Below are 26,749 nucleotides of genomic sequence, written 5' to 3' on the forward strand. Positions count from 1 at the left end.
ATTCCCTGGTGGTCCAGTGGCTAGGACTCCGCACTCTCACTGCCAAGGGCCTGGGTTCAAACCCTGGTCAGGGAACTAATATCCTACAAGCCACGTGGTGCAGCCAAAAAAAAGAAAATTCATTATTAAGATACCTCAGTTTGGGGCCTGCGCTCACTGGCCTGGTGACGTCAGAGGCTGGAAAACTCCACCATCCGGTCCCGCTCAGCGCCTCCGTTTTGAATCTGCAGACTTCGTAACCGAGATGCACCTGCGCAGAGCACCAATTACCTCACCTTCTTCCCTACCTCCGATTACCTTTCCCCACATCTAAGACAACCCTGCTTATTCCATAAATATCCCAACTGGGGAGGCAGTTCTGAGGCTTGTCCTCCAGTCTCCTCGCTTGGCTGCCTTGTGAGTAAAACTCTTTCTGAGCTGTTAAAAAAAAAAAGAAAAAGATACCTCAGTTTTAAATCCAAAGGCTGATTTAAATAAGAAATAAAAGTGCCTCAGGACTTTGATTCAGGTAACTATAGATGATTCTTAAGAACGTGCCTGTGTGCTGTTTAGCTGAGGACGCTAACTCACTTCTCTTTCAGCAGGTGCTTTCTGGACATCTGTAGCCAAGCTCGGTCTTCATACAAAGCCCAGCATGCCTCCGTGTGACTTCACACCTGAAAGATACCAGGTGAGAGTAAGAGCTTTAGGAATACCCCAACGAGGTGGTTCTTCTTGGGAGGCCTCAAGTAGTTGCTTCCTCAAGAAGGACCCACAGACGGCCCTGCCTGCCCCTGAGCCATCCATCTCAGATGTCCTATCCCTTAAGTCACTGGGAGCTTCTGAACTCTCTTACCCCATTCAGTGGCATTGCATGAGTTGGTGTGTGTGTGAGACAGAGACAGACAGAGGCAGAGATCGAGAGACAAAACAGAAGGAGACAGAGAATACAAGGAAGAGACTGTCCATGACAATATACGTATCACAGGGATGTAGGCATAGATGTACTCACACACAGAAATACATAGATCACAAATGTGAAGGCTCATATTTTATTCTATCTCATATGTCAATGCATAATCTGACCTTCCTGAGTCCTCCACCAAAAAATATAAAGTTATCATTTTGCTCTCAGGCTAATAAATATTGAACTCATTCTCTCCCTCCCTCTCTGTGTCTCTGTCTCTCTCCCTCTCTCTCCAACACCCCTTCATCCTACATTATATTCATAAGTTAGAAATTGTAGAATTAATAGAGTCAGGAGGGACCCACAGAGAAGAGAACTATAGGACAGAGGCTTTGTAATTAAAGACATAAACACCACAAGCATTTCATTCTTTTATTCTCAAAAAAAAAACTACAGAGGAAAAAAACCACATTACTTCAGACATTTACTTCCAAAGTCTTTTATTTTTTTCACAGCTAGAATTAACTCAAAGCCAAGGCTTTCCATTGAGAGGTAGAAAATTCCAGCCCCCTTCTCCATGTTTGATCTAGAAAGGGATTAAAGGGCCACATGAATAATTTCCTCCACTTGAGAGGAAGGACCTGGGTGTCTGTCCTGCAAGGAGGTCACTGGGCAAAGAGCTGCCCTGATGGGCGAGGGCAGCAGCCCTGTGCCGGGTTGGTGGGGAGGCCAGGCCCTGCTATATGGACCTGCTAGTGATGTTGTAAGCAATGTGGGGATGAGGAAGATGTTAAACACTTAAATCTTGCCTACCTACAGTCCCTTGCCTATGATCGAGTCCTGGAGATCCACAAGCAACATCTTTCTCCTGTGCTGACAGCCTATTTCTCAGAGCCCTTGTTGCTCCACCAGGGGCACATGGAGTGGCTCTTTGATTACGAAGGAAACAGATACCTGGATTTCTTTTCTGGGATTGTCACTGTCAGTGTTGGTCACTGCCACCCGTGAGTATCCTTAATATTCTGGCATTTTCACTCCAGAAAAATATACAGAAAACAGGCTAATGATCATGTTCGTGATTCAGAACCTCAGTTAAGGGGGGCACTTCAAGATGGCGTAGGAGTAAGACGTGGAGATCACCATCCTCCCCACAAAAAACACAAAAATACATCTACATGTGGAACAACTCCTACAGAACACCTACTGAACGCTGGCAGAACACCTCAGACTTCCCAAAAGGCAAGAAACTCCCCATGTACCTGGGTAGTGCAAGAGAAAAAAGAAACAACAGAGACAAAAGCATAGGGACGGGACCTGCACCAGTGGGAGGGAGCCGTGAAGGAGGAAAGGTTTCCGCACACTAGGAGCCCCTTCGCGGGCGGAGACTGCGGGTGGCAGAGGGGGGAAGCTTCGGAGCCACGGAGGAGAGCCCAGCCACAGGGGTGCGGAAGGCAAAGCGGAGAGACTCCCGCACGGAGGATCAGTGCCGAGCAGCACTCACCAGCCCGAGAGGCTTGTCTGCTCAGCCGCCAGGGTGGGCGGGGCTGGGAGCTGAGGCTCGGGCTTCGGTGCTGGCCAGGAGGGAGTCCGGGAAAAAGTCTGCAGCTGCCGAACAGGCAAGAGACTTTTTCTTGACTCTTTGTTTCACGGCGCGCAAGGAGAGGGGATTCAGAGCGCCGCCTAAACGAGCTCCAGAAACGGGCGCGAGCCACGGCGATCAGCGCGGACCCCAGAGACGGGCATGAGACGCTAAGGCTGCTGCTGCCGCCACCAAGAAGCCTGTGTGCGAGCACAGGTCACTCTCCACACCACCCCTCCCGGGAGCCTGTGTAGCTCGCCACTGCCAGGGTCCCGTGATCTGGGGACAACTTCCCCGGGAGAACGCACTGCGCGCCTCAGGCTGGTGCAACGTCACGCCGGCCTCTGCCGCCGCAGGCTTGCCCCGCTTCCTCTGTACCCCTCCCTCCCCCCGGCCTGAGTGAGCCAGAGCCCCCGAAGCAGCTGCTCCTTTAACCCCGTCCTGTCTGGGCGGGGAACAGACGCCCTCAGGCGACCTACACGCAGAGGCGGGTCCAAATCCAAAGCTGGACCCCGGGAGCTGTGCAAACAAAGAAGAGAAAGGGAAATCTCTCCCAGCAGCCTCAGGAGCAGTGGATTAAATCTCCACAATCAACTTGATGTACCCTGCATCTGTGGAATACCTGAATAGACAACGAATCATCCCAAAATTGAGGCAGTGGACGTTGAGAGCAACTGTAGACTTGGTGTTTGCTTTCTGCATCTAATTTGTTTCTGGTTTTATGTTTATCTTAGTTTAGTATTTAGAGCTTATTATCATTGGCAGATTTGTTTATTTATTTTTTTTTAATTAATTTATTTATTTATATTTATTTTTGGCTGTGTTGGGTCTTCGTTTCTGTGCGAGGGCTTTCCCCAGTTGCGGCGAGCAGGAGCCACTCTTCATCACGGTGTGTGGGCCTCTCACTATCGCGGCCTCTCTTGTTGCAGAGCACAGGCTCCAGACGCGCAGGCTCAGCAGCTGTGGCTCACAGGCCTAGCCGCTCCATGGTATGTGGGATCCTCCCAGATCAGGGCTCGAACCCGTGTCCCCTGCATTGGCAGGCAGACTCCCAACCACTGCGCCACCAGGGAAGCCCCTAGATTTGTTTACTGATTTGGTTGCTCTCTTCTTTCTTTCTTTCTTTCTTTTTATTACTTTTAATTTTTTAATTTTTAATAATTTTTAGTTTTTTATATTAATAACTTTATTTTATTTTATTTTATTTCCTTCTTTCTTTCTTTTTTTTCTCCATTTTCTTCTGAGCCATATGGTTGACAGGGTCTTGGTGCTCCTGCCAGGTGTCAGGCCTGAGCTTATGAGGTGGGAAAGCTGAGTTCAGGACATTGGTCCACCAGAGACCTCCCAGCCCCACGTAATATCAAAAGGCAAAAACTCTCCCAGTGGTCTCCATCTCAATGCTAAGACCCAGCTCCACTCAACGACCAGCAAGTTACAGTGCTGGACACACCATGCCAAAAAACTAGCAAAACAGGAACACAAACCCATGCATTAGCAGAGAAGCTGCCTAAAATCATAATAAGCTCACAGACACCCCAAAATACACCACCGGACGTGGTCCTGCCCACCAGAAAGACAAGATCCAGCCTCATCCACCAGAACATAGGCACCAGTCCCCTCCACCAGGGAGCCTACACAATTCACTGAACCAACCTTACCCACTGAGAGCAGACACCAAAAACAATGGGAACTATGAACCTGCAGCCTGTGGAAAGAAGACCCCAAACACAGTAAGTTAAGCAAAATGAGAAGAAAGAGAAATACACAGCAGATGAAGGAGCAAGGTAAAAACCCACCAGACCAAACAAATGAAGAGGAAATAGGCAGTCTAACTGAAAAAGAATTCAAAGTAATGATAGTAAATGTGATCCAAAATCTTGGAAATAGAATGGAGGAAATACAAGACATGTTTACCAAGGACCTAGAAGAATTAAAGAGCAAACTAACAATGATGAACAACACAATAAATGAAATTTAAAATTCTCTAGAAGGAATCAATAGCAGAATAACGGAGACAGAAGAACGGATAAGTGACCTGGAAGATAAAATAGTAGAAATAACTATCACAGACCAGAATAAAGAAAAAAGAATGAAAAGAATTGAGGACAGTCGCAGAGACCTCTGGGACAACATTAAACGAGCCAACATTCGAATTATAAGGGTCACAGAAGAAGAAAAAAAACTGACTGAGAAAATACTTGAGGAGATTATAGTTGAAAACTTCCCTAATATGGGAAAGGAAATAATCAAGTCCAGGAAGTGCAGAGAGTCTCATACAGGATAAATCCAAGGAGAAACACACCAAGACACATATTAATCAAACTATCAAAAGTTAAATACAGGGCTTCCCTGGTGGCACGGTGGTTGAGAGTCTGCCTGCCAATGCAGGGGACACGGGTTCGAGCCCTGGTCTGAGAGGATCCCACATGCCGCGGAGCAGCTGGGCCCGTGAGCCACAACTGCTGAGCCTGCGCGTCTGGAGCGTGTGCTCTGCAACAGGAGAGGCCGCGATGGTGAGAGGCCCGCGCACCGCGGTGAAGAGTGGCCCCCGCTTGCCGCAACTAGAGAAAGCCCTCGCACAGAAACGAAGACCCAACACAGCCATAAATAAATAAATAAATAAATAAAATAAAAATTAAAAAAAAAAAAAAGTTAAATACAAACAAAAAATACTAAAAGCAGCAAGGGAAAAGCAACAAAATAACATACAAGGGAATCCCCGTAAGGTTAACAGCTGATCTTTCATCAGAAACTGCAAGCCAGAAGGGAGTGGCAGGACATATTTAAAGTGATGAAAGGGAAAAGCCTACAACCAAGATTACTCTACCCAGCAGGATTTCATTCAGTTTCAGTGGAGAAATTAAAACCTTTACAGACAAGCAAGAGCTAAGAGAATTCAGCACCACCAAAGCAGCTTTACAACAAATGTTAAAGGAACCCCTCTAGGCAGGAAACACAAGAGAAGGAAAAGACTTACAATAACAAACCCAAAACAATTAAGAAAATGGTAATAGGAACATACATATCAATAACTACCTTAAATGTAAATGGATTAAATGCTCCAACCAAAAGACATAGACTGGCTGAATGGATACCAAAACAAGACCCATATATGTGCTGTCTACAAGAGACCCACTTCAGACCTAGGGACACATACAGACTGAAAGTGAGGGGATCGAAAAAGATATTCCATGCAAATGGAAATCAAAAGAAACCTGGAGTAGCAATACTCATATCTGATAAAAGAGACTTTAAAATAAAGACTATTACAAGAGACAATAAGGACACTACATAATGATCAAGGGATCAATCCAAGAAGAAGATATAACAATTATAAATATTTATGCACCCAACATAGGAGCACCTCAATACATAAGGCAAATGCTAACAGCCATAAAAGGGGAAATCGACAGTAACACAATCACAGTAGGGGATTTTAACACCCCACTTTCACCAATGGACAGATGATCCAAAATGAAAATAAATAAGGAAACACAAGCTTTAAATGACACATTAAAAAAGATGGACTTAATTGATATTTGTAGGACATTCCATCCAAAAACAACAGAATACCCTTTTTTCTCAAGTGCCTGAGAACATTCTCCAGGATAGACCATATCTTAGGTCACAAATCAAGCCTTGGTAAATTTAAGAAAATTGAAATCGTATCAAGTATCTTTTCCAACCACAACGCTTTGAGACTAGATATCAATTACAGGAAAAAATCTCTAAAAAATACAAGCACATGGAGGCTAAACAATACACTACTAAATAACCAAGAGATCACTGAAGAAATCAAAGAGGAAATAAAAAAATACCTAGAAACAAATGGCAATGAAAATATGGTGACCCAAAACCTATGGGATGCAACAAAGGCAGTTCTAAGAGGGAACTTTATAGCAATACAATCCTACCTCAAGAAACAAGACACATCTCAAATAAACAACCTAATCTTACACCTAAAGCAATTAGAGGAAGAAGAGCAAAAAAACTCCAAAGTTAGCAGAAAGAAAGAAATCATAAAGATCAGATCCGAAATAAATGAAAAAGAAACGAAGGACATGATAGCAAAGATCAATAAAACTAAAAGCTGGTTCTTTGAGAAGATAAACAAAAGTGATAAACCACTAGCCAGACTCATCAAGAAAAAAAGGGAGAAGACTCAAATCAATAGATTTACAAATGAAAAAGGAGAAGCAACAACTGACACTGCAGAAATACAAAGGATCATGAGAGATTACTACAAGCAACTATATGACAATAAAATGGACAACCTGGAAGAAATGGAAAAATTCTTAGAAAAGCACAATCTCCCGAGACTGAACCAGGAAGAAATAGAATATATAAACAGACCAATCACAAGCACTGAAATTGAAACTGTGATTAAAAATCTTCCAACAAACAAAAGTTTAGGACCAGATGGCTTCACAGGCGAATTCTATCAAACATCTAGAGAAGAGCTAACACCTATCCTTCTCAAACTCTTCCACAATAGAGCAGAGGAAGGAACACTCCCAAACTCATTATACGAGACCACCATCACCCTGATGCCAAAACCAGACAAAGATGTCACAAAGAAAGAAAACTACAGGTCAATATCACTGATGAACATAGATACAAAAATCCTCAACAAAATACTAGCAAACAGAATCCAACAGCACCTTAAAAGGATCATACACAATGATCAAGTGGGATTTATGCCAGGAATGCAAGGATTCTTCAACATATGCAAATCAATCAATGTGATAAACCATATTAACAAATTGAAGGAGAAAAACCATATGATCATATCAATAGAGGCAGAAAAAGCTTTTGACAAATTCAACACCCATTTATATAAAAACCCTCCAGAAAGTAGGTATAGAGGGAACTTACCTCAACATAATAAAGGCCATATATGACAAACCCACAGCCAACGTCATGCTCAACAGTGAAAAACTGAAACCATTTCCACTAAGATCAGGAGCAAGACAAGGTTGCCCACTCTCACCAATTTTATTCAACATAGTTTTGGAAGTTTTAGCCACAGCAATCAAAGAAGAAAAAGAAATAAAAGGAGTCCAGATCGGAATCAATGGAGAAAAGACAGCCTCTTCAATAAATGGTGCTGGGAAAACTGGACAGCTACATGTAAAAGAATGAAATTAGAACATTCCCTAATACCATACACAAAAATAAACTCTAAACGGATTAAAGACCTAAATGTAAGGCCAGACACTATAAAACTCTTAGAGGAAAACATAGGCAGAACACTGCATGACATAAATCACAGCAAGATCCTTTTTGACCCACCTCCTAGAGAAATGGAAATAAAATCAAAAATAAACAAATGGGACGTAATGAAACTTCAAAGCTTTTGCACAGCAAAGGAAACCATAAACAAGACGAAAAGACAACCCTCAGAATGGGAGTAAATATTTACAAACGAAGCAACTGACAAAGGATTAATCTCCAAAATTTACAAGCAGCTCATGCAGCTCAATACCAAAAAAACAAACAACCCAATCCAAAAATGGACAGACGACCTAAATAGACATTTCTCCAAAGAATATATACAGATTGCCAACAAACACATGAAAGGATGCTCAACATGACTGATCATTAGAGAAATGCAAATCAAAACTACAATAAGGTATCACCTCATACTAGTCAGAATAGCCATCATCAAAAAATCTACAACAATAAATGCTGGGAAAGGTGTGGAGAAAAGGGAACCCTCCTACACGGTTGGTGGGAATGTAAATTGATACAGCCACTATGGAGAACAGTATGAAGGTTCCTTAAAAATCTAAAAATAGAGCTACCATACGACCCAGCAATCCCACTACTGGGCATATACCCTGAGAAAACCATAATTCAAAAGGAGTCATGTACTACAATGTTCATTGCAGCACTATTTACCATAGCCAGGACATGGTAGAAATCTAAGCGTCCATCCATCGACAGATGACTGGATAAAGAAGATGTGGCACATATATACAATGGAATATTACTCAGCCATAAAAAGAAATGAAATTTGAGTTATTTGTAGTGAGGTGGATGGACCTAGAAACTCTCATACAGGGTGAAGTAAGTCAGAAAGAGAAAAACAAATACCGTATGCTAAAACATATACAAGGGATCTAAAAAGAAAAAAAAAAAAGGTTCTGAAGAACCTAGGGGCAGGACAGGAATAAAGATGCAGACATGCAGAATGGACTTGAGGACACGGGGAGGGGGAAGGGTAAGCTGAGACGAAGTGAGAGAGTGGCATGGACATATATACACTACCAAATGTAAAACAGCTAGCTAGTGGGAAGCAGCTGCACAGCACAGGGAGATCAACTCAGTGCTTTGTGACCACCTAGAGGGGTGGAATAGGAAGGGTGGGAGGGAGATGCAAGAGAGAGGAGATATGGGGATATATGTATATGTATAGCTGATTCACTTTGATATAAAGCAGAAACTAAGACACCATTGTAAAGCAATTATACTCCAATAAAGATGTTAAAAAAAAAAAAAAAGAACCTCAATTAAAAATTCTTTCTCCTTAGGTGCATTCTGGTTTACAGCTAACATGCTCCCTGCTATTTCCTGGGTAACAAAAAAAAATCTTAACGTTGTCCTTTACCTTTTCTTGACAATTCAAGATTTTGTCATCCTCATGGCACGTGTGGTGGGGCGTGTACCATGTGATTGGAGTGTGGCTATGAGTATGTGTGTCCTCAGTTAACTACAGCTTTCCAAAGAGAGGGAATGCACTGAGGAAAAGGCAGAGAAGAAGGGAAAGGCCAGTGGTTCTCAGAGGACACCGAGCAGGTGGCAGGTGGGAGATGATGAGAGATGAGAAATCACTTCTAGCTCTTCTTCATCAACTTCGAGCCATGGAGGAGGAAAGAAAGGATTATAAGAGAAAGATGTAACCAGAGCTCGAAATTTACACCGGCAATGGATGGCTCCATTAATCTTGAGATTTTCTGTGACCTTGATTATCAGCCCACACACACAGATGTCCTGGGCAGGTCCTTCTGTTGTCCTTTTGGTTTGGGTGCAGCCATCTAATTTTAAGGTCTATTCTGGCTTGCCTTTAATAATCTGACCAATAAAACTCATAGTACGTGGGACAAAAATAAAGCGGCAAGTCTAAATAAATTGTGTAGGTTCAGGCCCTTCTGTGGAAGCAAGGGCAAAAGGTCTTCTCCACAAGCACCCGTCAGGCCGTGAGGAGTGAGTTAAACCTCCCGGTCCAGCTCTCACCCATTCCTCCCATAGCCTTTTCCTTCCTGTTTGCATCTTCAGGAGGCACTAGTCCCATACCAGGTCCTGAGGAGCATGCAAAATAAATTTCAGAAGCAGTTTAAAACATAGGACAAACATGCATGAAGCAAGTAAACAAAAATGAAGTAGAGAACACATTTAAACATTCACATTGAATCCTCCCAATAACATGCAACATTGTGCCTGTGAATCAACAACTCCCACTGGCTCTCATGCCCTTGGTGCTTCTCCTGATCTCCCCCTGACCTTTCAGCTGGTCCCTCTGACCCCCTAACTCTGGGTGTCTCGGGCTCTTTCCTAAGCCCTCTGCTCTTCTTTCTATACTCCCTTCATCTCTTATCATTTCCCCCATAGAATTGGCCCCACCCCATCTCCCCACGTCTGCTCATTTAGTTGATACATTTTCAGCAGCCTCACCCAACTCTTCAGCCTTGGCCTCCCACCAAGCTGTGATAATAGCTCTAAGACACCTAAAGTGGGCTCTAAGATGCCCCATATTTCCCACAGCCTCCAGGACACCCCTGACCATGATATTCCACCATCGGCTGAAATTCGACATTGCCAAGACCAAATCCACCATGCTTTCCACAAAACTCTTTCTATTCACACATTCATTTATTCAAGGAGCACATATGAGCCACCTCTTTTGCAAAAGTCCTTGCTAGGAGCTGGGTAGTTAAGACAACCGACTGTGTTTCTCAACCAATCCTGGGATTTCCCCAATATTACAGGCAAGAATATTGAAGTCATCTTTGACTCTTTTCTGCCTTTCATTCCGTATAACCAACCTGACACCAAGGTCTAGTTTTCCCTCTGCTGAAATGCCTCTTCTAGTAACCCCTCTCACTAATTCCCAGTAGCCCCAGTCTCCTAGGAGCTCTGCTCCTCCCACACCTGGAAGGCTACCATGCCCTCCCAGCTGGCCTCACCATTACCAGTCTTACCCCTCCATTCTACCCTCTTGTGACTCTCAGATTTACTTTGCTAAACAATGCTCTTGTCAAGTGTCTCTTCTATTTAAGAGTTTATTGATACTCCACCATTTTCCAAAGTGAGTTCTGTGGGACACTGATCACAGGAGAGGTTCATTGGTAAAGTGTCCCATTAGAAAGTAAGGTTGGGAAACACTTTAAACTCTATCTCCCTCCTGAGGAGACACAGTGCACATTAGCCTATTAAAGGTACTGAGAAGTCCTGCCGTAAAGAAATCTGATCTGGTATTTCTCAAAATTGTTTAGCCACTGAACTGATGATTTTTTTTTTGGTATGCCAGTTATTAATAAAAACAGAATTAGTGTGTAACAGACTTTGGCAATTGCTCTCCTTTAGATCAAGTTCAAACACCTTGGCCTGTCTTTTTGAAGCATTCCAAGTCAAGTCCCACCTACCTGTCTATCCATAGTGCCTACTACCCTTCAACGTGAACCTTCGGATCCTTCGCAGAATGTGGTTACACAGTCAGTGTTCATCAACGCTGACCACTACTAAGACCCAAATGTTGGAATCTTCTTTAAAGGAAAAACTGTTGATCTTTTAAACATGTGCTTGATGGATCTATAATTCTTTAGAATAAAATGGGAAGACACTCAGGCTTACTTCTAGTTGTCTCTATTTTCCAAACTGTTCAAAGTGTAATTAATAAGAAAATCTAGTTAGAAGAGATTGTAAGTTCAACTTCCTTCTATACTAGGAATTTCTCTTTTAAAATCCCCAGCACATAAGTCTCCTTTTGAACACTTCTCTTGGTGAGGAATTCATTACATTTTGAGGCAACACATCCCATTGCCAGATACCCCTGGTGGTTAGAGAAGCTCTTTCTTGTGTGGGGATGAAATCAGCCTCTTGAAACTCTTTGAGAAATAGCCGTGGATTTGAGTTCAATGGCCTGTGTTGTGTTGGGAGGGACATGCCCGCTGGCACTGTGGGTAACTCTGCTCTTCTGTTTATCCAGGAAAGTAAACGCAGTGGCACAAAAGCAGCTTGGCCGCCTATGGCACACAAGTGCCGTCTTCTTCCACCCTCCGATCCACGAATATGCAGAGAAGCTTTCAGCGCTTCTTCCTGAGCCTCTGAAGGTCTGATGCTTCCAGTTCAAAGGGATAGGAGTCTCATGATCCCAGGGAAGCTGGCCTAGGAAACGAGAGTATGGGTGGGAATCTGGTCTGTGCATTGAACATCCAAAATGAGTGCACTAGTGGCCATATCGGAAAGCACTCTAGGAGAAGAAAGGAATTGATGAATTACTGGTGAAACCAGCCGATGTTCACTTCGTCAGTTCCAAATATCTGCCTCTCCTTGGTCACTCTCCTCACCACCACATCTTTGCAGAAATCACTTAGCAGGAGCCCCAGGCTTCCTGACACTCTCCTCTGTGTTCCTCAGGAAGTTTTCATCTCTTTGCTCCACAGCCCCTCTGCAAAGTCATTGACATTTCTTCTTTTTTTTTTTTAACTTTTTATTTTATACTGGAGTAGAGTTGCTTAACAATGTTGTGTTAGTTTCAGGCGTCCAGCAAAGTGATTCAGTTATACATAACCGTGTATCTATTCTTTTTCAAATTCTTTTCCCATTTAGGTTGTTACATAATATTGAGCAGAGTTCCCTGTGCTACACAATAGGTCCTTGTTGGTTAACCATTCTTCTTTAACAAAGAGTGGAGCCATTTTTTTAGAAAATTAATATACCATTAAGTTCATTTGGTCTGAGATGCACTTTGATATTTTTGTTAAATGAGATGTTTTTCTGCGTCCGAAATGATTGAATTTTTTAACTGAATTGAGATGTTAAAATGTTGGCCAAGGTTTGCATTTCGGGATTCAATGAGTTAATGCATATTTAGAACAGTGCACCGTACCTGGTGTTAGCTATTATGATCATCTTCCTGTATTATTTAGGTACCATATTTACTATGTTATCTACAAGAGATGGAGGAAGTTGCAAGAGCTGCAACCTCAGTTCAGGGCAGGCACACTCATGGATGAGTAGAGGCGAGGAAACCCGCAAGGGCACAGCCCCGGCCTCCCAGTCGCCGAGCCTGGAGGATCCAGTACCCTTCAGTTCTCCCCTTTCTTTCAACCAGGATGAGCCGCACTTTTTTGTTTGTTGCCCGTTTGTTTTAACATTCACACACACCCAACAGGCTCTTCTGGGAGCCTGACTTGTTTCAAGCCTTCAGAATCAGGTGGGGCGGTTCAGGTTCAAGAACCAAGAGACCTGGTCCTCACATGCCCTCAGCCACTAACCACTGTACATCTCAGCAAGTCTCTCCATCTTAGCACTCTGCAGAACATCAGGTAAAACCAATGCAAATCTGGAATATTTCACAACTCCGACAATCCCTTAGTCATTTTTGTATCTCTAGTGCTTAGCAGCTGCGCAGTGAATAGCTGTAGAATTAATATAGTAATTCAATGATGGGACTGCTGGTATGAAGGGAACTCTCCTTAATAATCAGAGGCTGGGATACACTGTCTTTAACAATTTCAAATGAATTGGGTAATCATATGTCTCATGACCATATGTCTTTTTTTTTTCTCCAGGTCATTTTCCTGTTGAACAGTGGCTCAGAAGCCAATGACCTAGCCATGCTGATGGCCAGAGCACACTCAAATAACACAGATATCATTTCTTTCAGGTAACCACACCTTGGAACATTCAACTTTAACATTGACTCACCCCAATAGTAAATGTTTATCTTTAAAATAGATAAATAGATAGCCCCCTAGAGCAGGAGAGGGGCTTTCCCAGGGTGTTTTTCTAATTTTAGATTTTAGGGTAGGGTCAGTCAAATGAATTTTATGGCTGGATAACACCATCCAAATTGGCCTGATCCAAGGTAGGGGTCCCTGACTGAGGTAACCAAGAGTTTGGAGTCCCAGTTTTGTCATAGATTCTCCTATGGAATTAAGAAGAAGGTGACATGACAGCTTTTTAACTTTAAAGATATGGTATAGAAACTAACACACAACAGTTTTCATCAACTATGCTCCAATATAAAATAAAAATTAAAAATTACAATTAAAAAAAATAAAAGTTAAAAAAAAGGTATGGCATTGACTATGACCTATGCCAAATAGTGAATGATTGGTCTGCACCCCCAGAAGCTCATGACTTTGCCATATGACACTGGGCCCACTTTCATCTCTGCTTATGGGAAGGAGCCATAGCCTGAATAGCCTACATGGACTTTCTTTTTGTCCTACCCAGTGTTCCACAGGCCAGTGATCATAGAAAAGTAAACTTAACCCAGTCCTCCCACTGTTTTCTGTCTGCAGAGGAGCCTACCATGGATGCAGTCCTTACACACTTGGCTTGACAAATGTAGGGTTCTACAAGATGGAACTCCCCAGTGGGATGGGCTGCCAATCAGTAAGTTTTGAGATTTTTGTCATATTTCTCTAAAAACTCCTGGGTGTATGGAATCATTTATCAGATTTTCCAGGCATTAGGACTAGAAACTAATACAAATTAGCTTATATTATATAACTATAATTAATCAGGGGCTCAATTTGACTTAATCGAATTAAAGACCATTTAAGGGAAATGTTTCTTAGGAAGACCTTCAGAGTCTGAGTAATAATTAATGATAGAGGTTTTTTAAATTTTGTTTTGCTTTTAAATAAAATCAAGTAAACTGCAAATAAATGCACTGAAATAACTTCCCAGAGCCTTGAATGCATAAAATTTCCATAGAGTCGTCCCTGTACTCACCTTCTGTTCTCACTCACTGTTTCCACATTTTCAGCATCAGAATCAGATACCTAATTATTCTTATTCTTTCAGATGCCCTTACCGACCAAACTCTTGAGCAAATTGTTTCCAGGCTGACATTGAAATCAGTTTGCTTTGTAGAGTACCCTCATAATTGATTTCCAAGAAAAAAATTATCTCTTCAAAGCAGAATATTAGGTTTTTGTCCTAAGTGGGAGAAGAGTAAAGGAGGAATCTTAGTTTCAAATTAAGAAGCCCTCTTGCCTTAACTGGTACCATAGGTTGCCCCAAATTTGCTGTCTTGTGTTCACGTCTTGCTAAACTCCCTCTTTTGTCATTTGCAGACGATGTGCCCAGATGTTTTCTGTGGCCCTTGGGGAGGAAGCCACTGCCGAGATTCTCCAGTGCAAACAATTAGGAAATGCAGCTGTGCACCAGGTCCAGCTGGGCAGGGAGGGAGGCACATGGTGGAAGGTCAGGAGGGATAAGGAATGTGGAGAGAGGCAGAACCATTCCTGAGCGAACAGATTCGAAAAAGTGGGAAAGGGAAAGCCAAGGCAAATACAACTAGGAAATCACCCCTCACTGAACTAACGCCTCTTCTGCCAATGGCCACTGTACCATCAGAGCATCCGTCTCCTGTTAGGAAACACATCTCAGCATCTCATGCTATCAGAGCTAAGCCAAAAACAGACTCTCACCTGGTGCTTCACTAAAGGTGCTCTCTTAGCTCTCCCAGCAATAGCTCTGCTGCCAATTTTAAAAGAAAACAAGGTTTTTTTGAGGGATTATTTACCAATTCCCAATGTGAGGAGGGGAAAGGGGAAAGAACATTTAGAAATCTCAAAACTCCAGTCAGGAAGTTCCCCAGGGACTCAGAATACCAGCCAAAATGAGAGCCTTTGTCAAAACAGAAAACCATTCCTGAAGGCTGCTGACATCTCTTCAAAAGTTGTAAAGGCGTCCTCACAAGGAAAGCCACTATTCATCAAGCACGTTGCTATTACATTCTTTACCTCTTCTTCACGGGAGGGAGAGGAGGCGTGGAGACAGCATCTGTTCTTTGCTCACCAGCAAGCCCCACCTCACACTTGTCATCCCAGGGCAGGACCCTTTGGACAGCTGCCCCTAAGCAGTGCTGAAGGAAATCACTAATCGCTCCAGCCGAGAGATCTTTAATGGAACAGGGTGAGTCACTGGGTTGAGAGGAAGAATGCAAATGGAAGCCTTAAAAATCAGCTTCGAAAGGAAGAAAATTCACAATCAGCTTAAAATTCAGATGGGATAATGGCAATACGGAGGTAGGAGGATGAAAGAATGAGCTTTAGAACAAGATGTTATAGTCACAGAACTTAAAACCGTAGGGAAGTTTAAAGCTATCTTTCACACTCTCCATTTAAAAGATGAAGAAATACATCCACACCTAGGAGGCCGAGAGCTAGGACTTGACCCCAATTCTTCTGCCCTCAAAGCCAGTGCTCCCCAGCCATGACCACCCTTGTTCACACCGATATGCCAGCAGGAGGAACCCAGGCTTAAAAATAATTCCCGCTCTGCTGGCCAGGATTGAAGAGACACATGAAGTCGGGAGCCCTGGGTTGGACTCTTAGCCTTACCGTGGCTCAGCTGCAAGCAAAATTCCATCTTTTGCTTCCGTTTCTCATCTGTGAAATGGAGGCGGCAATACCTGCCCCCATGGCCCCTCATCCCAGGCCTTCAAGAGACCAAGGAAGAGAGCTTTTGTAGAGGCAGGCAGACAATAGCGATGCCAAGTACAGCCATGCCTGTATCTCATATCCACGTGGCACCAACAACTAAGATCGGTTGGATGAACCTCACAGACGTCAAAAGCACCAGCGCAGAGCTTCAGCAGCAGAAGCCCTGGAGACATGGCCACTTCCTTCCCTCCCAGCACGTGTCCCTCCCTCTCTGAGGCTTTCTCTCCCTCAGGCCAACTGGAATATACCAGAGCCCCAGGGTCATCTCTCTAGTGGCCTCTAGAGGTTAAATGATAGTGACAGACAGACATTTCTGCTTCTCAGAACTGTGGTCTTTGGCACGTCTGAAGTCAGCTGTTTTCTTAACGCACGTCTTCAAGAGACAAGACTGATATCATATCTTTATACAGAAAGGGACTTCAGCCTCCTCTGATGTTTTTAGGGCCTGAGAAGAGTTTGGTATTTGCTGTAAAAAGGCATATTCATATATGTTTATAAATGCATCCCAACGTGTGAATTATTCTGAGTATAGAAGGTTCCAGTTCTCCATTCCTCTTAGAGTTCATTCAGTGGGCACATCCAGGTGCCACTCTTGGTTGGGGGCTTTTATTTTCACCTCAAAAGTATGTCGTCATTCCCCACATAGGCATCCATTTTTGAGTCTAATATAGGTATTTATGTGGTAGATTTCATTCCCTTCCTCCACCCCCTCCTCAGGATTTTTTCTTTCCCACTGGTCATTCCACTCCCTGAATTTCAGATGTAACCTGTGATGAAAAGCACATCTCAACCCACTACCCCTCAATGTTCCAAACCTGGTACTGATCATGTCATTTCTCCTTCTCCTTTTGCAAGACAAGTTTCCTTTTTCTTAAAAAATTGTTCTTTCTTGGCATCTCACTCTGCTTAACTCTCTCTTTACCACCAGCTAAAATGAAAACTCTTCCCTCTCTACTCTGTTGCTTGGATAACATCCAGGAGAGCATCCCCTCTCCACTCGCTTGATGTTGTCATGGTGACACTACAGCACCAAGTCTCTCTCCAGAGGCGACCTGACCTGAAGTCACAGCAACGAGCCAATGAAGTAAATGCGAAATGAAGGAAAAAGCCAATGACAGTTGATGACCTCTCATCACTGAATTTGTGGGCAGTGGGGGGTGAAATTATGAAAGGTCTAGTGCAGGTTCAAGCAAAACCTTCTGCATGGTTTGGTTTTGTCCAAATTTAAGCCATTAGGGTTGATTTTGCTCCACCCTTTGATTTCTCTAGTTACAAATGATCTTACTAAATTCCCAAATTATATCCTTTGAACATATGTCTTATTCATCCTTTAGGGTCATCCTAGGTTGTTTTCTCTTCCTTTCTTAATAATAATAGGAAATTTCAACCTCTAGGGGCACAGATTTATCTGTCAACTATATCCTACCCATCATACAACATAAGTGATGCTAAAAAATGTACTTTCTGGGTTTGCTATTCATTTCATTACTTCCTTCTTCAAACCCCCAACCCTCAATTCCAACTAATTAAAGATCAGGTAACTCTATCAAGCAAGCTTTTCCAAACATCACATGTAGCCTCAAAGTATGTTTGGGGCCAGGTCATGTTTTTCCCACTTTTTAATGAAGAGGTAAGTATTCAATATAAAATATATTTATGGTTCACTTTCGAAGACGATAACTGAAGGTTTCCATTCCTTATCTCTAGCCTTCAGGAGACAGGATCGCATCCATGCCTCTAAGCAAACATCATGATGGTAGATGGTGACTTGCCTCCCAGACTGCTTTCAGCAGAAACCCCCCATCACACCCACATCTCTCTCTGCATCTCTTCTGCTATCCATGGATGTGGGTTTAGATTCAGAGACTATGTGATGCTGTTTAGAACCAAATTACAGGTGTGGATAAAAATCCTGAAGTTTCAGTCATATACGGATGTACTTGATCTGGGACCTTTGGTATTCCAGAGGAGAAAGCTTCCCCTGCCTTGCTATAATGGATGAAAGTTATCTGACTGTAGTACATTCCTCTTTAGACTGAATTCTGATTACTATATAAACATATTTACTAACCATAAAGACTGAGATACATTATAGCTTTAAAATTGTACATCAGATTAAGTATCAATGAAAGGTAAACATAGTTATTTCCAAATAGATTAAATCCACACAGCAATTACATTTGAATTAAATCTACGTTGTTGAGAGGATCAGTATCCTTAGGTGAAACAGCTATCTATACTAGACTCAATGATGCTTTGGAGCGTTGCTTCTCCAGATGGAAACAACTGAAGTGGTTTGTTTATGCTTTTGTGGCTATGCTAGTCTTGCTGCTCGAAACAAAGTATGAGTCATTCTGACAGAATGTTCAGAACATTCAGAAACCTATATCCTCATATTCTGGTTTACTGTATCTTGAGGGACTCTATTCAATTTACTGTCCTGTTTTCTTTTTTTCTGTTGTCCCCCCATTCTTCTGGATGCCATTCTCACATCTTCAAATGCTGTGTTTTCTGTTGTTGTTGTTTGTTTGTTGCAGACTGCTGCCAAGCTAAAGACCATTATATTGAACAATTCAAAGATACTCTGAGCACTTCTGTGGCCAAATCAATTGCTGGATTTTTTGCAGAGCCGATTCAAGTGAGTGTATTAACCAAACATTAATTGAGCTCACTTCTAAATTATCAGATTTTTAACTCATACATTCTAGAGAATTCCAAATTATTTAAGTGACCACTGCTGTGTCCCTCTCCAAACTTAATTCATTCCATTGGTCCCCTTAAAAAAGGAGGGGGGCTGGTTTTCAATTGACCTTTGAAAAGACCATCTCCTGCACTCCCAGACTGAACAGAGAGATACATGAAACTATTGAATCCCTAAATCTGTAAAAATAGAAAACCCCAGCAATGTTTAGTTGTTTATCACCCACACTGTCAGGGGGAGCCTTTCTATAATCTTACTAAATCCCCTTAATCTACTTTATTTCTACTCTCAGGAAAGAATATGCTTGCATCCTTTTTCAGCAGGCATGGCATAAGAGTAACGGCCCCTCTTTTCACCCATAGTTGAAAAAGTTCTAGAGACTGTATTAAGAATTGCTGGTATCACTAATGCTAATATTGATCATGACCCATCTTCAATTTTCTTTTAGTACTTTCAAGGGCTGTGCTGCTACTCTAGGTCTTCTTGGTTTGGTCTTTTGCAGGGGGTGAATGGCGTTGTCCAGTACCCAAAGGGGTTTCTAAAGGAAGCCTTCGAGCTGGTGCGTGAGCGGGGAGGCGTGTGCGTCGCAGATGAAGTGAGTGGCCATGGAATAGTTGCAATGCAGTGCAGCCGGGACAGGAAAAGCACAAGGAGAAACTTCTTTAAACCCTCCTCTGTGGTCCAGGCAGAAAGCATCTACTCTGGGGATTCCAAGACGTGGGTATAAGTTAATGAAGCTTTGGCTAGTTGACTGGTTAGTTCGTTATTGGATTAGTTGGTCCATTTAATCAAGTACAACAGAACTTAAACATCCAAGTTGAAGTCTATCAAGTAAATTGTTAACACGCATAGGTGATGCTGCCATTCCTCAACATACTTTTAAAATTCCTTTTGGGGAGTGCATGTCAGGAGCAGCTTAAACTTAGTTTAATCTCATAACCAAGTTTTCATCTTAATTTTTGCCAAAATAGTATTAACCAGTCTGGAAGCATTCATCTTACCTTAATAACAAAATTTGTTTGGAAATCATACTTAAAAAGAAAGGGTCCAACCTCTAAGTTACATGAGGGCCACCATCATAGATATTCAAAAATAGTTCCAGGGACTTCCCTGGTGGTCCAGTGGTTGGGACTTCGTGCTTCCACTGCAGGGTCACAGGTTCAATCCCTGGTCTGGGAACTAAAATCCCACATGCCATGCAGCATGGCCAAAAAAATTAAAAATTAAAAAAAAATTTTTTAAGTAGTTCCAAAAAATAAAATAGTTATGGCAACATTGTTGGAATAATCATACAGTACCTCTAAGGGGACACTTTAAGGGAATAAAATCCATGGGCTCTGTGAGCTCTAGCCTGTGTCTTTCCTAATGGGTTTAATTTACATTATAATCACACCTCTTATTGGAGTGTCTTCTGCCTCCTGAGAATAGCAATGGAGATCAAAAGACCAGAGGGTAGTCGCCAGGGCCTCCAAAGTGCTCCTGGATCACTTCTGGGTGAGCCGTCATGATTCTAACAAGTGATTAGACCACCAAAAACAGGAGGAGAACTTGAATGATTCATACCTGTTTCAGTCCTGCCATCTTTGCCTAAACAGTTTTCCTCAACTAAAACATCCCCTATAAGGGACAATGGGCTGCCCCCTCAGCAGAATTCTTTTGCAGTTTCCTACCATGCAGCCAGGTCTCTGTGATCCCCAGGTGAACTGGAGGACCCCTGGGCACTGCCCATGGAAGCGTGGGCCAGCTCCTCCTCTTGTGTCCATCCTCCCTTTCCCATCCTACCCGTGCAAGTTTAGGGCACGTGAACCAAAGTCCTGAAGAAAGTTAATCTGCTATTAAAAGAAGAAAAGTCTATTCAGTCAGTTTATAAATAGCTACACTGGTGAAGAGAATAAGCTTTAACCTTTGGAATCACCCATAGTGAAGCTGCCACCATTGGATTAATTAGCGGGAAGGTAGATTGAATTCAAAGAAATTAATGTATTTCAGAATTTCCTATGGTATGCGTTTTTATCATTTTCAACAACCTAATTGGAAACTAACACAGGGTGACCTTCAAAAGAACTGTTCTAATGAGTAGGTGAAGATAAGAATACCTAGAACTTTCTGAGCACTTACTAAGTGTCAGGCACTGTTCATAATGCTTTGTATGTATTAACTAAGTTAATGTTCATCACGATTCTGTAAGGAGTGTCCAGTTGTAATTATGCCCATTTTACAGATGAGTGAATTGAAGTCCAAGATGGTTAATTTGCCTGTTGAGATCATGCAGTTAGTAGGGACAGAGCCAGAACTTAAACCACACTAAGCCAAGACCACACTAACCACTGCATAAACCTGCCTCTCAAGAATGACAGAACAGTAGATAGCCTCATCCACCAAAGGGCAGACAGCAGAATCAAGAAGAACTACAATCCTGCAGCCTGTGCAACAAAAAACACATTCACAGAAAGATAGACAAGATGAAAAGGCAGAGGGCTATGTACCAGATGAAGGAATAAGATAAAACCCCAGAAAAACAATTAAATGAAGTGGAGATAGGCAACCTTCCAGAAAAAGAATTCAGAATAATGATAGTGAAGATGATCCAGGACCTCGGAAAAAGAATGGAGGCGAAGATCGAGAAGATGCAAGAAATGTTTAACAAAGACCTAGAAGAATTAAAGAACAAACAAACAGAGATGAACAATACAATAACTGAAATGAAAACTACACTACAAGGAATCAATAGCAGAATAAGTGAGGCAGAAGAACGGATAAGTGACCTGGAAGAAAGAATGGTGGAATTCACTGATGCAGAACAGAATAAAGAAAAAAGAATGAAAAGAAATGAAGACAGTATAAGAGACCTCTGGGACAACATTAAACGCAACAACATTCGCATTATAGGGGTCCCAGAAGGAGAAGAGAGAGAGAAAGAATCAGAGAAAATATTTGAAGAAATTATAGTCGAAAACTTCCCTAACATGGGAAAGGAAATAGCCACTCAAGTCCAGGAAGTGCAGCGAGTCCCATACAGGATAAACCCAAGGAGAAACATGCCGAGACACATAGTAATCAAATTGGCAAAAATTAAAGACAAAGAAAAATTATTGAAAGCAGCAAGGGAAAAACAACAAATAACATACAAGGGAACTCCCATAAGGTTAACAGCTGATTTCTCAGCAGAAACTCTACAAGCCAGAAGGGAGTGACATGATATACTTAAAGTGATGAAAAGGAAGAATCTACAACCAAGATTACTCTACCTGGCAAGGATCTCATTCAGATTCGATGGAGAAATCAAAAGCTTTACAGACAAAAGCTAAGAGAATTCAGTACCACCAAAACAGCTCTACAACAAATGCTAAAGGAACTTCTCTAAGTGGGAAACACAAGAGAAGAAAAGGACCTACAAAAACAAACCCAAAACAATTAAGAAAATGGTCATAGGAATATACATATTGATAATTACCTTAAACGTGAATGGATTAAATGTTGCAACCAAAAGACACAGGCTTGCTGAATGGATACAAAATCAAGACCCATATATATGCTGTCTACAAGAGACCCACTTCAGAGCTAGGGACACATACAGACTGAAAGTGAGGGAATGGAAAAAGATATTCCATGCAAATAGAAATCAAAAGAAAGCTGGAGTAACAATACTCATATCAGATGAAATAGACTTTAAAATAAAGAATGTTACAAGAAACAAGGAAGGACACTACATAATGATCAAGGGATCAAACCAAGAAGAAGATATAACAATTATAAATATATATGCACCCAACAAAAGGAGCACCTCAATACATAAGGCAACTGCTAACAGCTATAAAAGAGGAAATCGACAGTAACACAATAATAGTGGGGAACTTTAACACCTCATTTACACCAATGGACAGATCATCCAAAATGAAAATAAATAAGGAAACAGAGCTTTAAATGACACAATAGACCAGATAGATTTAGGTGATATCTATAAGACATTCCAACCAAAAACAGCAGATTACACTTTCTTCTCAAGTGTGCACAGAACATTCCCCAGGATAGATCACATCTTGGGTCACAAATCAAGCCTCAGTATATTTAAGAAAATTGAAATCATATCAAGCATATTTTCTGACCACAACGCTATGAGATTAGAAATGAATTACAGGGAAAAAACGTAAAAAACACAAACACATGGAGGCTAAACAATACGTTACTAAATAACCAAGAGATCACTGTGGAAATCAAAAAATACCTAGAGACAAATGACAATGAAAACTAGATGATCCAAAACCTATGGGATGCAGCAAAAGCAGTTCTAAAAAGGAAGTTTATAGCTATACAAGCCTACCTCAAGAAACAAGAAAAATCTCAAATAAACAATCTAACCTTACACCTAAAGGAACTAGAGAAAGAAGAACAAACAAAACCCAAAGTTAGCAGAAGGAAAGAAATCATAAAGATCAGAGCAGAAATAAATGAAATAGAAACAAAGAAAACAATCACAAAGATCAATAAAACTAAAATCTGGTTCTTTGAGAAGATAAACAAAATTGATAAACCATTAGCCAGACTCATCAAGAAAAAGAGGGAGAGGACTCAAATCAATAAAATTAGAAATGAAAAAGGAGAAGTTACAACAGACACCGCAGAAATACAAAGCATCCTAAGAGACTACTATGAGCAACTCTCTGCCAATAAAATGGACAACCTGGAAGAAATGGACCAATTCTTAGAAAGGTATAACCTTCCAAGACTGAACCAGGAAGAAATAGAAAATATGAACAGACCAATCAAAAGTAATGAAATTGAAACTGTGATTAAAAATCTTCCAACAAACAAAAGTCCAGGACCAGATGGCTTCACAGGTGGATTCTATCAAGCATTTAGAGAAGAGTTAACACCCATCCTTCTCAAACCCTTCTAAAAAATTGTGGAGGAAGGAACACTCCCAAACTCATTCTACAAGGCCACCATCACCCTGATACCAAAACCAGACAAAGATACTACAAAAAAAGAAAATTACAGACCAATATCACTGATGAATATACATGCAAAAATCCTCAACAAAATACTAGCAAACACAATCCAACAACACATTAAAAGGATCATATACCATGATCAAGTGGGATTTATCCCAGGTATTCAAGGATTCTTCAATATATGCAAATCAATCAAGGTGATACACCATATTAACAAATTAAAGAAGAAAAACCATATGATCATCTCAATAGATGCAGAAAAACCTTTCGACAAAATTCAACACCCATTTATGATAAAAACTCTCCAGAAAGTGGGCATAGAGGGAACCTACCTCAACATAATAAAGGCCATATATGACAAACCCACAGCAAACATCATTCTCAATGGTGAAAAACTGAAAGCATTTCCTCTAAGATCAGGAACAATAAAAGGATGTCCACTCTCATCACTATTATTCAACATAGTTTTGGAAGTCCTAGCTATGGCAATCAGAGAAGAAAAAGAAATAAAAGGAATATAAATCAGAAAAGAAGAAGTAAAACTGTCACTGTTTGCAGATGACATGATACTATACATAGAGAATCCTAAAGATGCCACCAGAAAACTACTAGAGCTAATCAATGAATTTGGTAAAGTTGCAGGATACAAAATTAATGCGCAGAAATCTCTTGCATTCCTATACACTAATGATGAAAAATCTGAAAGAGAAATTAAGGAAACACTCCAATTTACCATTGCAAAAAAAGAATAAAATACCTAGGAATAAACCTACCTAGGGAGACAAAAGACCTGTATGCAGAGAACTATAAGACACTGATGAAAGAAATTAAAGATGATGCCAACAGATGGAGAGATATACCATGTTCTTGGATTGGAAGAATCAATACTGTGAAAATGACTATACTACCCAAAGCAATCTACAGATTCAGTGCAATCCCTATCAAATTACCAATGGCATTTTTTACAGAACTAGAACAAAAAAATCTTAAAATTTCTTTGGAGACACAAAAGACCCCGAATAGCCAAAGCAGTCTTGAGGGAAAAAAACGGAGCTGGAGGAATCAGACTCCCTGACTTCAGACTATACTATAAAGCTACAGTAATCAAGACAATATGCTACTGGCACAAAAACAGAAACATAGATCAATGGAACAAGATAGAAAGCCCAAAGATAAACCCACACACCTATGGTCAACTAATTTATGACAAAGGAGGCAAGGATATACAATGGAGAAAAGACAGTCTCTTCAATAAGTGGTGCTGGGAAAACTGGACAGCTACATGTAAAAGAATGAAATTAGAACACTCCCTAACACCATACACAAAAATAAACTCAAAATGGATTCGAGACCTAAATGTAAGACCAGACACTATAAAACTTTTAGAGGAAAACATAGGAAGAACACTCTTTGACATAAATCACAGCAAGATCTTTTTTGATCCATCTCCTAGAGTAATGGAAATAAAAACAAGAATAAACCAATGGGACCTAATGAAGCTTCAAAGCTTTTGCACAGCAAAGGAAACCATAAACAAGACGAAAAGACAACCTTCAGAATGGGAGAAAATATTTGCAAATGAATCAACGGACAAAGGATTAATCTCCAAAATATATAAACAGCTCATGCAGCTCAATATCAAAAAAACCAACAACCCAATCCAAAAATGGGCAGAAAACCTAAATAGACATTTCTCCAAAGAAGACATACAGATGGCCAAGAAGCACATGAAAAGCTGCTCAACATCACTAATTATTAGAGAAATGCAAATCAAAACTACAATGAGGTATCACCTCACACCAGTTAGAATGGGCATCATCAGAAAATCTGCAAACAACAAATGCTGGAGAGGGTGTGGAGAAAAGGGAACCCTCTTGCACTGTTGGTGGGAATGTACATTGATACAGCCACTATGGAGAACAGTATGGAGGTTCCTTCAAAAACTAAAAATAGAATTACCATATGACCCAGCAATCCCACTACTGGGCATATACCCAGAGAAAACCATAATTCAAAAAGACACATGCACCCCAATGTTCATTGCAGCACTATTTACAATAGCCAAGTCATGGAAGCAACCTAAATGCCCATCTACAGATGAATGGATAAAGAAGTTGTGGTACATATATACAATGGAATATTACTCAGCCATAAAGAGGAACGAAATTGGGTCATTTGTTGAGACGTGGATGGATCTAGAGACTGTCATACAGAGTGAAGTAAGTCAGAAAGAGAAAAAACAAATATCGTATATTAAAGCATATATGTGTAACCTAGAAAAATGGTACAGATGAACCGGTTTGCAGGGCAGAAATTGAGACACAGATGTAAAGAACAAATGTATGGCCACCAAGGGGGGAAAGCGGCGGGGGCTGGGGGTGGTGGTGTGATGAATTGGGCGATTGGGATTGAGAAGTATACACTGATGTGTATAAAATTGATGACTAATAAGAACCTGCTGTATAAAAAAAAAAAAAAGAATGAGAGAACAGCAGTGTAGAAAGACAAAGATAGCAGAAAATGAGGAAGCAAAACAAAATCCTGAGTGTGGGGCCAGTGCTGTCACTCAGTGATCTTACCTGTCTTCTTAATTAGCTAACCTTGGCTTTCTCTTCTTTAAAATGAGGAATATGGAATTTGAATAAAAATAGGCCACTGCTGGGACCACAATGGGCACTCAGTCTTTGCTGGTCTGGCATGGGCTGGGTTTAAATTTTAAATTCACTGCTTTTAGGCAGGTTGTGCACGCCCATAGTTCCATCCCCACTCATTGATGTCGACCCAGCCTGCTTCTCTCAAGACGATATGCCCCTCATCCCTGAAGACATTTGAGTTTAAGAACCTTAGAATGAATCATCTCTGTTCGACTAAAAGATTCTATGGAACTGATACTTCCTAGGTGGCTAAACAGGGTTTATGGTCCTACATAATTTCACGTGTTGTCCA

The 26,749-nt window shown here is 41.3% G+C and overlaps 1 protein-coding gene and 1 long non-coding RNA gene across 4 annotated transcripts in view; one reads left to right on the top strand and one right to left on the bottom strand.

Moving 5' to 3' along the window:
• The window catches only part of AGXT2 (alanine--glyoxylate aminotransferase 2), a 48,172-nt gene that overhangs the window by 7,414 nt on the left and 14,009 nt on the right, over window positions 1-26,749 (top strand). For 2 of the 3 annotated variants that reach the window (XM_082453809.1, XM_082453807.1), the window contains exons 2-9: window positions 582-670; window positions 1,706-1,890; window positions 11,674-11,797; window positions 13,262-13,356; window positions 13,997-14,090; window positions 14,777-14,870; window positions 18,688-18,788; window positions 19,354-19,446. In XM_082453809.1, coding sequence (XP_082309935.1) covers window positions 582-670; window positions 1,706-1,890; window positions 11,674-11,797; window positions 13,262-13,356; window positions 13,997-14,090; window positions 14,777-14,870; window positions 18,688-18,788; window positions 19,354-19,446 — 875 coding nt within the window. The remainder of the gene's footprint in view (window positions 1-581; window positions 671-1,705; window positions 1,891-11,673; window positions 11,798-13,261; window positions 13,357-13,996; window positions 14,091-14,776; window positions 14,871-18,687; window positions 18,789-19,353; window positions 19,447-26,749) is intronic. The other variant, XM_082453808.1, reaches the window with a different exon arrangement.
• Window positions 3,271-6,568, bottom strand: LOC309656914. Its single transcript, XR_014261608.1, has 2 exons — window positions 5,130-6,568; window positions 3,271-4,809 (listed from the first exon to the last, which is right to left on the bottom strand). It is a non-coding gene; the product is annotated as an uncharacterized lncRNA (long non-coding RNA).

The sequence above is a fragment of the Balaenoptera physalus genome (assembly GCF_965194825.1).
Source record: "Balaenoptera physalus genome assembly, chromosome: 3".
Lineage (NCBI taxonomy): Eukaryota > Metazoa > Chordata > Mammalia > Artiodactyla > Balaenopteridae > Balaenoptera > Balaenoptera physalus.